The sequence below is a fragment of the Talpa occidentalis genome, unplaced genomic scaffold (genome assembly GCF_014898055.3).
Source record: "Talpa occidentalis isolate TD23 unplaced genomic scaffold, MPIMG_talOcc4v2.1 talOcc4.4, whole genome shotgun sequence".
NCBI classification, from domain to species: Eukaryota; Metazoa; Chordata; class Mammalia; order Eulipotyphla; family Talpidae; genus Talpa; species Talpa occidentalis.
Window position 1 is genome coordinate 61,679,500 of NW_023604295.1, and position 16,218 is coordinate 61,695,717.

Consider the following 16,218-nt stretch of genomic DNA (forward strand, 5'->3'; position numbering starts at 1 on the left):
AGAGCTACGACTTCATATGTTACTTCAGAAAGTTAATAAATCATCTCAGAAATTGATAAATCAAGAAATAGCAGATTATGCTACAAGGCAACAAATAGGAAAACAACTAAAAGTTTAGAGTGATTGCCTCTGAAGAAAAACACAAGATAAGTGTAAGGAAGGGGTCTGTTGTTTTTTCATTTAAAATGTTCAACAATGTTTGATTATTACTTTGGTAAAAATAAAAAATTTGGATTGCTATTTTATAAAGAAAACAAGCATGCTTATTGTGATAAACAACAATTTAGAACTGAATTTTTAGTTTCTTTTGGGTTTGGTTAAAAGTTATTCCATACACACCCACCAAAATATCTAAAATTAAAGGACCAACATGCTGAATGTTGACAAGGATTTAAGCAAACAAAACTCTTACAAAACAGATGGAGGAGTGCAAAAAATGGTGCAATCATTTGGGGAAAGGCCTGACAGGTTTTATAAAATAAAACATGACTCAGCAATTCCATTCCTATTATTTATTTCAGAGAAATAAGACTATACATTATAAAAGGACATATATGAATGTTCATGGAGATTTCTTCATAACAGCTCCAAACAGTAAATAGTCGTAGGTATCCACCAATAAAAGAATGGACAAACAAGAATGGATAAACAAACTGTGGTATATTCACATAATTTAATAATACTGAAATGGCCCTCCTTCCCAATTCATATGTTGAAGTTCTAACCCCCAATGTGACTATGTTTGGAGATACAGATTATTAAGAGGTAGATAATTAAGGTTAAACGAAGTCATAAGAAGTTAATGATAGGACTTGTGTTTTCATATGAGGAGGAAGAGGTGTGCACACACAAAGAGGAAAGACCATGTGAGGACACAGTGAGAAGGCAGTCATCTGCAAGCCAAAGAGAGAGGCCTCGGGAGAAACCAAATCTTTTGGCACCTTGATCTTGGACTTCCAGCCTACAGAACCATGTGAAATAAATTTCTGTTATTTAAGCCACTCAGTCTGTGATATTTTGTTATGGCAGCTCGAGCATAGTCTCAACAATCAAAAAAAAAGAAGCACTATCATCAACATGGATGAATCTAAATAATATCATACTAAATAAAAGAAACTTGAATGAAAGAACATATCCTATATGATTTCATTTGCATGAAATTCTAAAATAGGCAAAATGAGTTTTTGAGAAAAGAGATCAGAAGAGTGGCTGCCTCTGGGGCACAGAGTTTGGAATAAGGATTGCAGAAAGGTGGCATGAGAGGACTCTGGGGTGATAGGAATGTTCTTTATCCTGTAGGGGCTTGTGTTACAGAATTATTTGAATTTGTCAATCTTCACTGAATCATACACTTGATATTTATGCATTTTTTTGTATGTTAAATTTACAAAAGGAAAAAAAGTTAAACAATGGGGCCTCCCTGGTGGCGCAGGTGGTTGAGCGCAGCACTGTGAAGCTGTCCGCAGCCTCTGCAGTGCAAGTTCGATTCCAGCCGGCCATGGAGACACCCACATGGCATGGCAGACCTCTCCTGTCTCACCCGCTGCTCCCCTCAGCAGTGTATTTCAGTCAGTCTGCCTGTTCTGTTCCCCACTCTGTCTCTGATGAACTCTCTCACCCCCCACACCTCTGGCCTGTACTCTAGTTCTTGTATGCACGAATAAATAAATCTTCAAAAAATAAATAAATAAAATAAACAATGAAGAGTGCTCAATGAGCTATGGTCCATTGGGTGTCATGGTGATGGGTGTGGTGTGGTAACATACAAATGTAGGATGTGATCCTAGACCTCTGAGTAACATACAGTGTTGTAAACCTATATTACCTCAATAAAAACAGATATCAGATTAAAAAATCAGTTCAGACTATACAAAAATAAAATAAGCACTGAATTTTGTTAATGGTGTGCATGCCGAAGGGTTGGGGTGCATATACTGACTTTGAAAATTCTGTTTTTTCTTTAAATAAAATTTTGTTGATTTACCAGTGGTTTACACCACCATAGAAAATTTAACAGCACAGCTTTACTTCTCAACATGTGCATAAGCCTCACTGCATCTGCCACCAAAGTTCTGGTGCCATTCCCACCACCAAGTTGACTCCTCCACCCTTTTTTTCCCATCTGCTTTTCCTCCCCCTGAGGTAATCACCATATTTTTCTCACAGTCTAAGAGTTATTTTTGTTGTGATTTATAGTTCATTTTGCAAATTACTTTGAAATGTGTCGAAAGTATGGTGACTGATGGATAATTTATCTGAACACACTGTTCATAAAATTTTGGGGTCTGAGGACACTGAGAATGAGGACTTACAGAAAGTGCAGAAAATCTTGTTGGAAACTAAAGGAAAGGGAATCTTATAGTGTAGTGGTAGACAGTTTAGCAATATAATTCTTTTATGTGGAAAATAGGAAATATGTCTAATGCTATGGGTAATCTAACTGAGGAGATTTCTAAATAGTGTTGAAAGTGTCACCTGATTTTTTCTTGTGGTTTATAGGGAAATGTAAAAGGAGGGGGATTAAATTGAGAAAACAGTCTAAGAAGTCAAGACCTCAGAAAGAACAAAGTGGTACATGAGAGTACTATTTAGTCACTCAAAGACTCTAAATAAAGTAAAGGTGTGGTCCACAGACCCCTCAAAAATGCTTTTAGGAAGCTGAAGAGGTATTGTGTCTCAGCGTCTCATCAGGGTCTATAGTAGGCAAAGATTTGGGTGTGACTTTTGTACAACGGATATGCACCAAATTCTTTAAAGATATGTTCAGAAACACCTCTGGGGTAAGAGCACTGAATAAAATGAGGAAAAGCCTTTGAATCCTCAGGAAAGCTAATATCAAGAAGCAGGCTGAAAGAGCTGCTCAGTTACAAACACATGCTACTTTCATTTAAAAAAAAAGAAAATGAAAAAGAAAGGCTGACTCAGAGGACAAAACAAAAAACACAAAAAGCAGAAGTGAAAACCATGGAAGAATCTTAAAACCTGGGCCTTAAGCTTAATCAAGAGATTCCCAACACTTTCAGAATGCTATGAGTTCTTTGTGCCTTCCATTTGAATAGAAATGTCTGCAGAGTTTATCCTATCCCTGTCCTACCATTCTGTGTTGAGCATGTAGGGGAAAGAGAAAACTTGTTTCTTTCGTTTCATTGGTTGAGACGAAATGTACTCGAAGAAGTATTTTAGGAAACCAAAGCTGAGGAACCTCAACTGCACCTATACTTGATTCAGGATGTGAAATTCTAAATTAATGGACACTGAGCTCATGCTATAATGGAGGAGACATTTGCAAGCCTTGGGAGGGGTGAAATTAATCTGCATATGGGGAGGATGTAGATTGCTGAGAGTTAGAAGGCAGAAGGTGGCAGCCAGATTCTAGGATAGCTACCACTGGTCACTGTCTCCTGGTGTTCACCCCTTCCACTTGATGCGGACTGGATTTACTGAATGTTTTTACCAGAATATGACAGAAGTGATGAGATGTCAATTCTGAGATTAGGTTGAGAAAACCCTGAGGTTTCTGTTAGACCTGCTCTTGCTGGTTCACTCTGGAATTACTTGGCCTGGGGGGAGGCCAGTCGCAATGTTTTAAGCTAATCCTCAGGAGAGGCTCACATGGAGAGGAACTGAGATCTTCCAAAAACTGCAGGAGCAAGCTGGAAGGAAGACTGGTCCCATATGAACCTCCTATCCCTAGTCCACAACTTCACAAGCACCTGAGGAGAGTTACAGAGCCACAGGGACCAAGCCATGTCTCTAAGATAACAGAACAGAAACAATGAGATAATAATTTTTTTTTTGCTTATTTTGAATGACTAACCAACCTCTTATGCACCAAGGAACAGAACTAAGGCACCCACATGGGAGGTGAGAAGGTAAATCAGACAGTGGACAGGAAGTAGTCTTGTTTTCTCTTAAAATAGTCCAGCATAATCCTGAAGATAAAGGTGAATAATCAGTAATCGATAAAGAAATGGTAAGGAAACATAACAGTAAAGAAAGGTGAGTAAGGAGGGAAGGGAAAAGTTCTCTTGCTGAAGACTGCTTTATGACCCAGGCAGACAAACAAAAGTTAGCTTAAGAAAAAAGAAGTCCAGTGTGGCCTTTGGGGGGGAGAGGATGGGTCATGGAACCACTGAGAGGCTACTGACATCATCGAGGCATAAGTGAAATGTCACGAAATCCCTCCTAAGGGATTATGTTCTGGGAACCATAATCACAGTCACTAGTGCTGGCTCTGAAATGACTGATGTTGAAGAGGGGAGAGGATGATGCAATCTTTAGGAGTAAGGAAATTCATCTTTTATTTTGGAAGCAATAACTGGAAAAAAAAGAACTGTTGGCACATCTTTCTACTCACATTATTAAGCATGCCAAGGATGGTTATTTAGATGTGAAATGGTTGCTAGAGATGATGTAGTTGCATGGATAAAAAAAATTTTATAATGTTATAAATATGCTATTTGAAATACTAGCAGGAAGGGAAGAATGGACTTAGTAATAGAAATGTGAGGCCCAGCTACTGCAAAGGAAGGAACACCATTTCTCTCAGCAGGTACTCTTCCCTGGTAATCATAAGGCCTAACTATAATACAGCTGGTAGCATAATGCTAGGTGATTTTTATTAAAACAAACAAACAAACAAACAAACAAACAGGGGCCTCCCCGGTGGCACAGCGGTTGAGCGCTGGGTTACGAAGCTGCCCGTGGCCTCTGCAGCGCCAGTTCGATCCCCGGCTGCTCCCCGGCCACTGGAGGAGGGTCCTACATGGCGCGCAGACCTCTCCTGCCGCCCGCTGCTTCCCTCAGCAGTGTGCTTCGGTCCTTCTGCCTGCTCTGCTCCCCGCTCTGGCTCTGGTGAATTCTCTCACCCTCCTGTGCTTCTGACTGTACCCAGTGCTTGTATAAATAAATAAATAAATAAATCTTTAAAAAAAACAAACAAACAAAAAACTTAAAGAACAGCAAAGAAGATTAGAAAAAAAATTTAAATAAAGCAGAAAGTAATTTTTTTCTTTTCCTTTTTTTGATCCAGGAAAAAATGTAATAACTATTAAAAGATAAATATCCTGTCACATCTGCCATACGACTCAAGTGTTTAACACTGTGCTAGGTACTGCAGTGAAGACAAAAGAAACTGGAGATTATGAATTAGTTGGAGATTCAAGTTTGTTGTGCATAACAACTGGAGGAAGATTCAAAAAAAGGATAATTTACCTTACTAGAAGGTTGTTTAGGTAAGATGAGGTTTAAATAGAGAAGAGCCATGAAGGCAAGAAAATAGGGAGCCCAAAGAGGAGAGAGAGGAACCCTGGGTAGTCAGGGGTGGCAGAGAGATTCCAACTCTGAATATCAAGGTGGAGCAGGCTTTTAAGGAGGGGGCTAAAGGAGAGATTCTGGCTCAATGGGGCCAAGAGACCTCTGCAAGCAGCAGTGTCAGGGAGCTGACAGCTTAGAAGCTAAGCTGGGGCACAAAAGGTTGAGATGAGAAGAGTGGTTTGAAAAGTGGGATGCTGGTATAGTCATCCATTCCTCCATTTCATAAATCAGTGTCCATTCATAAATCAGCGTCTCCATTTCATAAATCAGTGTACATTCTGGGAAAGCCTCTGTGCTAGGCTGTGGTGATGTACAGGTAGACTGCACTCCACAGGCACAGCCTGGCCCGGGGGTCAGGACCTCTATGTGCCCCTCCATGCGGCAGAGGAGCACAAGTTGATTTCTGTGTGAGCTCTCCAGCCAGGGAAATGAGGCTAGGTTTGGAGAAAGAGGTATGTGCATTTAGCCTGCCTAGCACTTGGATTCTTCAAAGCAATTTGTCAGTGACATAAATTAGAGCAAGAGAAAGATGGTTAAAAATGGGCAGTAAAACTTTAAGCTTTTGGAATGAATTGTTTTTCTTAGCAGAAAATAGCAATGACATATGACCAGCAAAGCACAGGAGGACTTGATGAATCCCATTTTCCCCAAGTTGAAAGAGGAAATACAGGAAAAAAGGAAGTGGAAGCAAACATAGCCTCAGGGTCTGGCACACAGCAGCCAAGGTGCCCTGAGTCTGGCATGTAGCTCTCTGAGCATCAGGCTCATTGAAAAATTAGGTAACTTAGAGAGTGCATGCGAGGACCATGTGAGTCACAGTGCCTTGCACAGTGCCAGTGGTGACTGACAAATTAATAACAATAAAAAATTCATACTATGGACCATAATGTTGGGTAGAAATGAGGTCTTGGCAGCCTGCTGGCAGCATGGCATAGCTCTGTAATCATGTGTTGGTTGTGTTGGTGTGGGGATAATACTGCATATTTTTATGCTATTTGTACCCAAAAGAATAAGACTAGATTTTTGGTGAAAATGTGGCATACAAATCTAAGATATCATTATTATAAAATACATTTATATTGTAAAAATATATTTACATTGTAAAAAAAGTTAGGGAGAAAAATAAACCTTGCTGGTTTATAGTTAATAAAACAGGGCCTTTTCCAAAGCAGAGAAGGTAAAATCTTCTCTTTAATTCAGCAGTAACTGATATTTGTCACAGGGAGTACTGTAGAGGGGTAAAAGAGGCTGATTTCAGACTCCAAAAGTCATGAATGTCACCTGTTTGGCTTTCTTTGACAGGACAGGAACTGGAGCTATCTCCTGTGGCATCATTTTGGCATCTTGTCCTCCTTCACCATCTGATGCTTCTAGGAAATATAAAGTTAAAAAATTAGGAAAGTGTTTCTGTTTGTCTCTTTCCCACTGCTCATGCAATCTTGGTACCAATTTGCTAGAAGGTTCTATCCCTTGACTTACTAGTTCTACCTTTAGGGAGCTGAATTTAAGGAAAGCATCCAAAATGAAAAGAGAGATAGCAGCACCAAGATGGCCATCATTTATAAAAATGTAAAACTGAAGATTACTGTCATAACTAACTTTAGAGAATAATTATGGAACACTCATACTCATTTTACAGATTAATTAAACTCATTTTTATATAAGAAAGTTGAGGTTTATAGGAGTGAAGCCATTTGCCTCAGACCTTCCACCTGGAAACTCAGATTTGTTTGAGTCCAAGGTCTTTCCCATAGTGATAGGACTTGCTCTGAGAACCAGCCAGCCCTTCATACCAGGTGCTGACCCCAGGGGAATGTTAGAAGATTGTGATAGAGGGATTATATATAATAAGAAATTATTTTGAAGTTCTTAAATCTTTCAACAATTGAAAGAAAGGAATTCTTTATCAGGGAAAAGAAAAATCTTAATAGTTTTTGTTTCTAAAGATCTCTTGAAGAAATATGGTAAACAACTATGGTCAGAATTCACATTTAGATTCAAATTAACCTGTCTCACATCTCATACAAAATTAACTCAAAGTAGATCAGAGGATTAATTATAAAACTGTATAAACTTTAGGAATAAAGAGGGAAAAAGCTTTAGTATTTAGACATAGAGTTCTTACTTTGATACCAAAAATAAAATAAAAAAGAAAATTTAATAAATTGGACTTTATTAAAATTGAAAATCTTTCCTTTGCATAGGCCCTATTAAGAGAAAGCGACAGAATGGGAGAAATATTTGCAAACCACATATCTAACCAAGGACTGACTAGTGGTATAGACAATATAAGGAATTCTTAAAATTCAAGACAAAAATAAAATTGTATTAGAAAGTGGGAAAAGACATGAGCAAACATTTCCCTGAAAAAGAATCTATTAATGGCAAACAAATATACAGAAATATTTTCCACATTATTAACTATTAGGAAAATGCAAATTAAAACTACAATGAGATAGCACTATAAGCTTATACCAACATCTATCATTAAATAATGCACCAATACCACATGCTGGTAAGGATTCAGCAGAAAGCAAAACAAGCCACCCCCAAAATGTGCTACTGGGCATATTTTCATATTTAGTTCATAAAATTGAATTAAAGTTACTTAGGGAACACTAATCCTTCTCTGTGCCTTGGAAGCAGAAAATAAAATCTCCCATGTGAAAAATACCTTCCCTGTACCGGGAGGTAGAAAGATGTCCTTATCACCATAGAAAGGGAACTTAGGGGCAGGAAGACTGTATAAACAAACCTTGCTACCCAATGTGTATCCCAAGCCAAACATTGTTTTGTCAATTCTTCACAAATACATTGTTTGTCTAGAAGGCATAAAAGATGCCTGTTTTGGTCACTTCTTTGAATCTTATATGAAATAAATTGTTGCTCTCCTATTAATCTATCCTCTGTCAGATTAATTAATGGACAAGTCAAAGAACCTATAAGAAAGGAAAATTTTGTCTTTCTCTACAGAGAAACGGGATCACTCATGCACTGCTAGTGGTAATGTAAAATGATAGTCATTTCCTTTCCACAAATGGAAAATAGTTAGGCAATGTCTTAAAAACACAAACATGTAACTATTATACAACTAAGCAATTGCACTCTTAAGAATTTTTCCCAGAGAAATGATATATTTAATAAAACAAACTTCACCTGAAGGGTGACAGCAAGAAATCTTGAAACAACCCAAATGTCCTTCAATAGGTGAATGGTTAAACACATTGTGGTTTAACCAAATCATGGGATACTAATCAGGAAAAAAAAAAAAAAAAAAAAAAAAAGGAACTACCCTTGCAGGCATCAGTCTAGATGAATCACTAGAGCACCAAGTGAAAAATTCAATCCAGAGGGGGCCTCCCCGGTGGCGCAGTGGTTGAGCGCTGAGTTGCGAAGCTGCCCGCAGCCTCTGCAGTGCCAGTTCGATCCCCGGCTGTTCCCCGGCCACCGGAGGAGGGTCTCACATGGTGCGCAGACCTCCCCTGCCGCCCGCTGCTCCCCTCAGCAGTGTACTTTGGTCCTTCTACCTGCTCTGTTCCCTGCTCTGGCTCTGGTGAGTTCTCTCACCCTCCCGCGCTTCTGACTGTACCCAGTGCTTGAATAAATAAAATAAATAAATAAATCTTTAAAAAAAAAATTTAATCCTGAAAGGTGATTGTGTGATTCCATTTATGTTCATTTTTGAAATCACAAAACTACAGAAATGGAAAACAGAATAGTTAAGGATGTGGTGGGCTGGAAAGGAAGTGGGTCTGACTACAAAGGAGCAACAAGAAGGGTCCTTGTGGGGATGGAAATGTTCTATGCCTTAAATGTACCACTGTGAATAAACTTGTCTGATGTTATCCTATAGTTTGGCAAATTGTTACCATTGGGGGAATCAATGAAGGGTACATGCCATCTCTCCCTACTGTTTTCCTACAATTGCATGTGAATCTGCAATAATTTCAAAATTAAAAAAAAGTTTAATAAAAAAAGAGTCTTGAAAGGAAATCCATCCTCTTCTTCAGGAAGCCCAAAATCATTATGCTCAAAAAGTTAAGTGTGTGTGTGGTTGACTGTGGACTAGTCTAGAACATCATCCTGCTACTGGGGCACTTCTTCATTGTTGTTCTGACTGGGAGAACTAGGAGGGTGGTGAGGGTCAGAGAACCACAGTTAACACAGAGAGCCCTTGATGGTCTTCAAAAAGAAAAGCTCTGAGAGTAGGGTGGCCACATAAAATGCAGGATGCTCCATTACTTGAACTTTCAGATAAACACTGAAAGCATTTTTAGTATAGGTACATCCCAAATATTGCACAGCATACTAAAAATTACTATTTATATTAAATTCAAATTTAATGGGGTGTCATGTATTTTTATTTGCTAAATCTGGCAATTTCACCTGGGGGACTTTCTTCCCCAGAAAAGGCCATATTCAATTTTCTTATATTGGCTTCTATCCATGGGATCTACTTTCTCTTAACCATTCTCCAACCTATCTTCCTTTGGATCTTTCTAGGAAACTTAAGCTGACCACACAGCCCTCCTTCTTCCTATTGTCTCTGTACTTCTCCACTTACTGTACCTTGTAAATTAATACATAATTTATCCTTTCTCACAGAGTGTGATGACATTGCATATGTGCTAGGCTTCCTCGCCACTGTGACTGTAAACACTCTGCAGGCATCCATGAAAATCCTAAATACTTGCTTACAGTTGACTGGAAGTAAAAAGCATCCCCATATTTATTTTATTTATATTTTTATTATAAAAGTAATATATATTTCCTCACACTGACCTACACTATTATTAGCTTTAAAAATCACTTTAAGATAAAAAGGATGAACTATAAGTAGTTATCAAAATTAACCCATAAAAATCTAGAGCAATACTCCTTTTAAAAAAATTCCATATTCCTGCTTTGCCCAGAATCTGATAACTGAAGAGTGCAGTCTGTATTTAAGCAATCTACAGGGAAATAACATATTTTTAAAGGTATGTGATTCTTATGCAACAGAAACCCATGGGAAATATTTAAAATACCTTATTAATCAAGTGCTCTAAATTTGAGTTACTTCTTTTTCCAAAAAATTATTTCATCTGAAACTTTTTAACATATAAAATGAGATTATATCATATCACCATAGGTTGGCTATATTAGTTGTTTCTTTAGTCTGTGATATTTTTGGTCCAAGAGATAAAAACACTTTCTGCAGTAAGGGTGATAGCTCTATGATTTCCATTAAGAGATTATTGGAAGAGCAGTAGGTTGGGGACCCAACCTACCCAGCTTGGCTCTAGCACCCTAGTCCTCTACAATGACTGGCATTTGAGAAGGTTAAGCCAACCCTATACCATTTAGTATCAGTGGCTTACTCAGTCCAGGGAGTAGAGTCATTAGGACTCACCTTATCTACAATTCTCTGAGAGTTTGCTTTAAGATGGGATTTGATTCAACCAATCTTTTTCCAAAAGAGGAGTCAAGAATTATATACACTACCCTTTGACAAAAAGAGCAAGCTAAGATAAAAGGCTGCACTTGTCCTCCCCTTAATCCCTGTGCTATATCTTAAGTGTCTTCTCCTACAATCTGTTAATGTGGTGGGTTGTAAAAATAGGTTGTCTAATGTTAAACTATTCTTGTTATTCCTACGATAAAAAGCAATTGGTTAATGTGTTTTTTTTTTAATCAGTTTTTTTTTTTTTTGGTTAACTTATTTGGACATCTTTCATCAATGTCCAACTGAGAGTGACATAATTTTTCCTTTCTGGTTTAGGTATGGAGGTTGTATTACCCTTATAAAAGAGCTGGGAAATGTTACCTGGTTTTCCTTCCTCTGAAATAGTTATAGTTGAGATAATCTCTTTCCTGATATTTGGTAAAATCTTTCAGTAAGACAAGTAGTATTCTTTTTTTTTTTTTTAAAGATTTATTCATTTATCCATACATACAAGAACCGGGGTACAGGCCAGAAGTGCGGGAGGGTGAGAGGATTCACCAGAGACAGAGCAGAGAACAGAACAGGCAGATTGACGAAATACACTGCTGAGGGGAGCAGCGGGTGCGACAGGAGAGGTCTGCCGCGCCATGTGGGACCCTTGCTGGCTGGCCGGTATCGAACTGGCGCTGCAGAGGCTGCGGACACTTCACAGCACTGCGCTCAACTGCCTGCACCATCAGGGGAGGCCCAGAATGTAGTATTCTTTTTGTGGTATGTTTTAATTTTTAAAAGCTATATGATTATTCATCATTTTCTATTTCTTTTTTAGCTTACTTTTGGTAAGTGATGTTTTTGTTAGGATTTAACTTTTCAAATTTACTGAACAGGACTGATCACTATATGTAGCTATAGCTCCTATTTCTTTCCTCCCATTTTTAATTTGCACCTTCTTTCTTGTTCAACTTTGGAAAGGTCTTTCTTTAGAAAGAGATCATGTTCTGCATTTATAGATGCCTTCAATTACATCTTTGATTTCTATTACACTAAATAATGTTCTTTAGGAAGAATCCATTGATTTTCTAATTTTTCTAATTGAATATTTTGCCCACTTGTTTTCTTTTTTTGATGTGAGCTTTAAGGCTATCTATTACCTCTAAATATAACTTAAGCTGAATACCATACATCGTAATACGATCGCATTTTCATTATTGCCTAATTCTAAATATTTCTTAAGTTTTTATTATGATTTTTCTTTGACCAAGAAATAATTTAGAAGTGTATTTTTAAAATTCCAAACACATCTTTAAGGCTGTCTTTTTGTTTGTATGTGGTTAGAAAAATGGCTTGCATAGCAGTTATTTTATATTTATTAAAACTTTATTTAATAGCATAGGGATCAGCAAACGTTTTGGGTAAAGGAGCATATAGTAAATAGATACACTGATTTTGTAGAATAACTTTATCAGTAACTATTCATTCTGCTGTTGTGTAAAAGCAGCTTTAGATAATGTGTAAATGAATGGGTATGGATTGTTCTGATAAACTTTCTTTAGGGAAATATATTCAGCCTGCATCTGGTCCATGGCCTATAGTTTGTGAAATCTGATTTAGTACACAGTCAATTAAAAAAATGTTTCCAAGTGTTTCTGATAAATGTTTCTATTCTAAAACAGTTTCTAATTGTTAGGTGCAGAGTTCTATATATGATCATAGATAAACTTATCAATTAAGTTTTTCAACTCTGTTATATGTTCATGAATTTTATCTGTTTTGTTTATTAGTGATGTGTGCATTAATATTTTCTACATTTATTTTGAATTTGTCCATGTTTTCTAGCAATTCCATCAATATTTTTTACATATCTCAGAGATACATTAGATACATGCAAATTTAGAATTGCTACAGTTTCCTGTTGAACTGCTCCTTTTATTACAATGTTGTGATCCAATTTTTTAAAAAGTCACAGTGCTCATTTTAGTTCAATTTCAATTATTTGGGTTGGGGGTGGTTCTTCTATATTTCTAGAGGTCATCAACTGTTCTCTGGGAAATCTAACTATACACACTGAAACCTAATGCTGGAGACATAGCTGTACTTCGACAGTCTAAAGTAATATGCTAAAATTACTCATCCCTAGGAGCAAGAATGTTTTATTTGGCCAGGAGAAGCAGTGCTGGGAACTATTCTTCAAGAACCGTGTTCCCAGCTCATTAAGGGACTCCCACCAGCATCACTGAGAAAGAACACAATTCCCACATCTAAAGACAAGACCCTGTGAAGAGTGAACTCAGTGAAGGCCTTAAGGCCAAGCCAGCAAAACAGAACTCCGGGCAGGAGAAGGAGGAGGGGAGACAAGGAAAGTGAAGGGGAGGTGAGGAGCAAGCTGTGAGAAGTGCAGCCAATGAAAAGAAGGGGCTCTCAATTCTGACCCCACTTATACTAATAGTGATCACCTCTATTTTTATTACCTCTGCGCACTTTTCAAAATAATTATATGCCATAATTAAAAAATAAGTACTCATAATCAATTAGACCACGCCAGAAAAGAACCCTACTATCTTTACTCTGTGTTCAGAATGCCAGCTCTTCCTCCATCCTTATCATCTCCCTGTTTCTATCAAAATCTTATCCCCACTCTCCAAAATTCATCTCAGATTTCACTTCCTTTGTAAAGACTCTCTAAAAGTAGAAACACTACCATTTTAGGTCAAGAATCTAGCAAGTAGTTGCAACTTTCATGGAGGAAGGGAAATGTGGGGAAAAGGAGGACAACCTGCACATCAAGAACCACGAGTTTAGTGGTAGGAGGAGCAGCAAACCTAAGGCCAAGTTTGTTCTACCCAATCCAGGGAATCCGGCTGTTTTGAGGAGGCTACTCAGAGAAGCTATGGCAGGTTTAACCTCAGTGTCTCTTGGCTTTTCCTGGTCACTGAGTTCCAGGTCTGGCTGCTGGGACACAGGACCACTCTTTCATAGGTTTGTGGGGGTTCCCTGGGCTTAATGGTAGCCTGGTGTATGCCTCTCAGGTTTGGTTTGGTTTTTCTTAACTATTATGATTTCCTTTTTGCTTTTTTACTCATATACAGCAAGAAACTGGGGATTATTATCTTTCTACCTTAAAGGCTGCTTAAGATCTCATTTCCCCTTCTTGAAAAGATTTCACAAGACAAATGCTTCTGAATGTTAAGTCCCTGTGAGTTGGTTCCATCAGTTTTCCTGTCATTCTGAACTGCAATGGAGATTCCTTTTCCTCTTTCAATTCTGCCCTTTTTTAGTGGCAACTGCCATGGACTAGTTTGCATTCCAATAATGCTCCTATTTTCATAGCTGAAGATGTCCCTAGCAACAGATCCAGACTTTGCTTACAAAATATGTTGCCAGTTCCCAGAGAACACTTTAAGGTTAGAAAATTTGGAATAAGATGGCAAAACTTTAAATTGTAGTTGCTTTATGTATCCTGAAATTTTGAAAGAAGGTTAAGTATTAAGACATACAAGATTTCCCTAAAAACTACATGACAAAAGAAAAATGCTTTGCCTCCTTTCTGTGGGGAGCTAAAATGCTATAATTTTTTCTGTTTTCAGTTTACATACATGTTAGTGAAACTAAATCCTGAAGGTTAAAACATTTTGACTGTTCCAGGTTAGTAATGCTTTTTAAATTAAAAAACAAAACAAAACAAAACAAAACAAAAAAAACATGGGAAAGTTTTCTCAAGAACCTCCAGTCTACATAAGGGGCAAAGTAACTCTGCTGGGAACACTCACTGCCCACAGTGGCTGCATAAGGGGCCTCTAATGTCACAAATCAGGTACTACAGCACCTCTTCTACATTCAGGTTATAAAAATACAATGCAGATCACATGGACATCACAGGACAACTGCAGAACAGGTACCTACCTGCTGTCTATCCTGGATCAGGCATTTTTGGGCTTATATCTTATTTTCTTTTTAGCTTAAGAGGGGAAGTCAGCTTGGGGCAATAGGACCTCAACTGCAGTCTGTGTCAGAGTTCCATCCTTATTCCTTGTTAATGTTTTAATGTTGGGTCATTTACATATTTGGGGGCAATTTTTAAACTGAGTAATTTCAATTTAACCTTTTATGGTTCACTTGTGGTGCTTTGGGTTTCAATATAATTGTTATAAGTTTATTGAATTAATGTCTTGATAGAGTTGGAAGCATTGCTACATAAATTACCCATTCCTGGACTAGCAACTAAAAATAATATTATTAAATCCTACATATATGGGCCGCCCCAGTGGCTCAGCGGTTGAGCGCTGGGCTGCGTAGCTACCCGCAGCCTCTGCAGCACCGGTTTGATCCCTGGCCACTGGTGAGGGTCCCACATGGTGTGCAGACCTCTCCTGCTGCGCCCGCTGCTCCCCTCAGCAGTGTACTTCGTCAGTCTGCCTGTTCTGCTCCCCACTCTGGCTCTGGTGAATTCTCTCCCCCTCCCGCGCTTCTGACTGTACCCAGTGCTTGTATAAATAAATAAATCTTAAAAAAAAAAATCCTACATAGTCTTTGTTTTGTGCAGAGCACTGTTTTAAATGTTCTCCATATATTTACTCATTTGATTCCTATATCAATTTTATGTGATGAGTACTGTTATTATCACCTCACAAAGTTGGCAACTGGGACACTTGCCCAAGGTTAATGAGAGAGAGTGCCAAGATTTGGACCTACACAATCTCCATTCAGAGCCTGCTCTTAGGCACTATGCATGCTGCCCCTCTAATTTGGGAAACCCTCTGATGATACTAGTTTCTAAGAAAGGTTTTGGAATCTATGGGCTTGGTGGACACAGTTTAACACCACTGTGCATGTTATTATATTTGAGTAGCACTCATTTAACTGGGGAAGAAGCTGCAGCATCTGGTGAGCAGCAACTCTCCTCCAAACCAACCAATGAACCAATCAACGAACCATTCAGTCAGTTGAGATATCTGTTAGTAAGTCTCCTTCACCACGCCACCTCCACCCTATATTTTAGCTGGGGAGAAAATATGTTCTAAACCTAGACTAGTCCTGGTTTATGCTTGTCATTCCCATAACCCATTTGGTTTTGTGTCTGTCTTACTGAGATTGCTTACTACATTAATATGCATTACTACTTTCTAAGTAGGGGAATGGAAATGAGGTCATGCTTAGACTTACTTGAACCCTAAACTCTTTGCAGTATAACTGTTAACAAACAGTTCACAGAAAAGTGCTGTGTGTACAAATTATGGGAAGAGCCAATGAGAGGGGTGATGAGGGAGGTCCTAGAAGGCTTAGGTTCTAGTTCTAACTTTTGTGATCTTGGGCAAATCCCTTACTTTATGTCACACTTTCCTCGTTTGTTTGATGAAGTCATATTGCTGTAATTTATGATTCTCTTCTGCTTCATGCCAATTTCTATTAAAAATGTTGAATGCTCTGGACATGTCAAAATTTCCAGTGACGTGGAATGTTGAAGTATAGAGGGGTAGGGT

General features: G+C 38.2%; 1 protein-coding gene across 7 annotated transcripts in view; it reads right to left on the reverse strand.

The window, feature by feature from the left end:
• Window positions 1–16,218, reverse strand: part of CMSS1 (cms1 ribosomal small subunit homolog) — a 346,374-nt gene that overhangs the window by 30,710 nt on the left and 299,446 nt on the right. For 4 of the 7 annotated variants that reach the window (XM_054700662.1, XM_054700667.1, XM_054700668.1 and 1 more), the window contains one exon: window positions 6,598–6,686. In XM_054700662.1, coding sequence (XP_054556637.1) covers window positions 6,598–6,686 — 89 coding nt within the window. The remainder of the gene's footprint in view (window positions 1–6,597; window positions 6,687–16,218) is intronic. The other 3 variants (XM_054700663.1, XM_054700666.1, XM_054700665.1) reach the window with 1 other exon arrangement.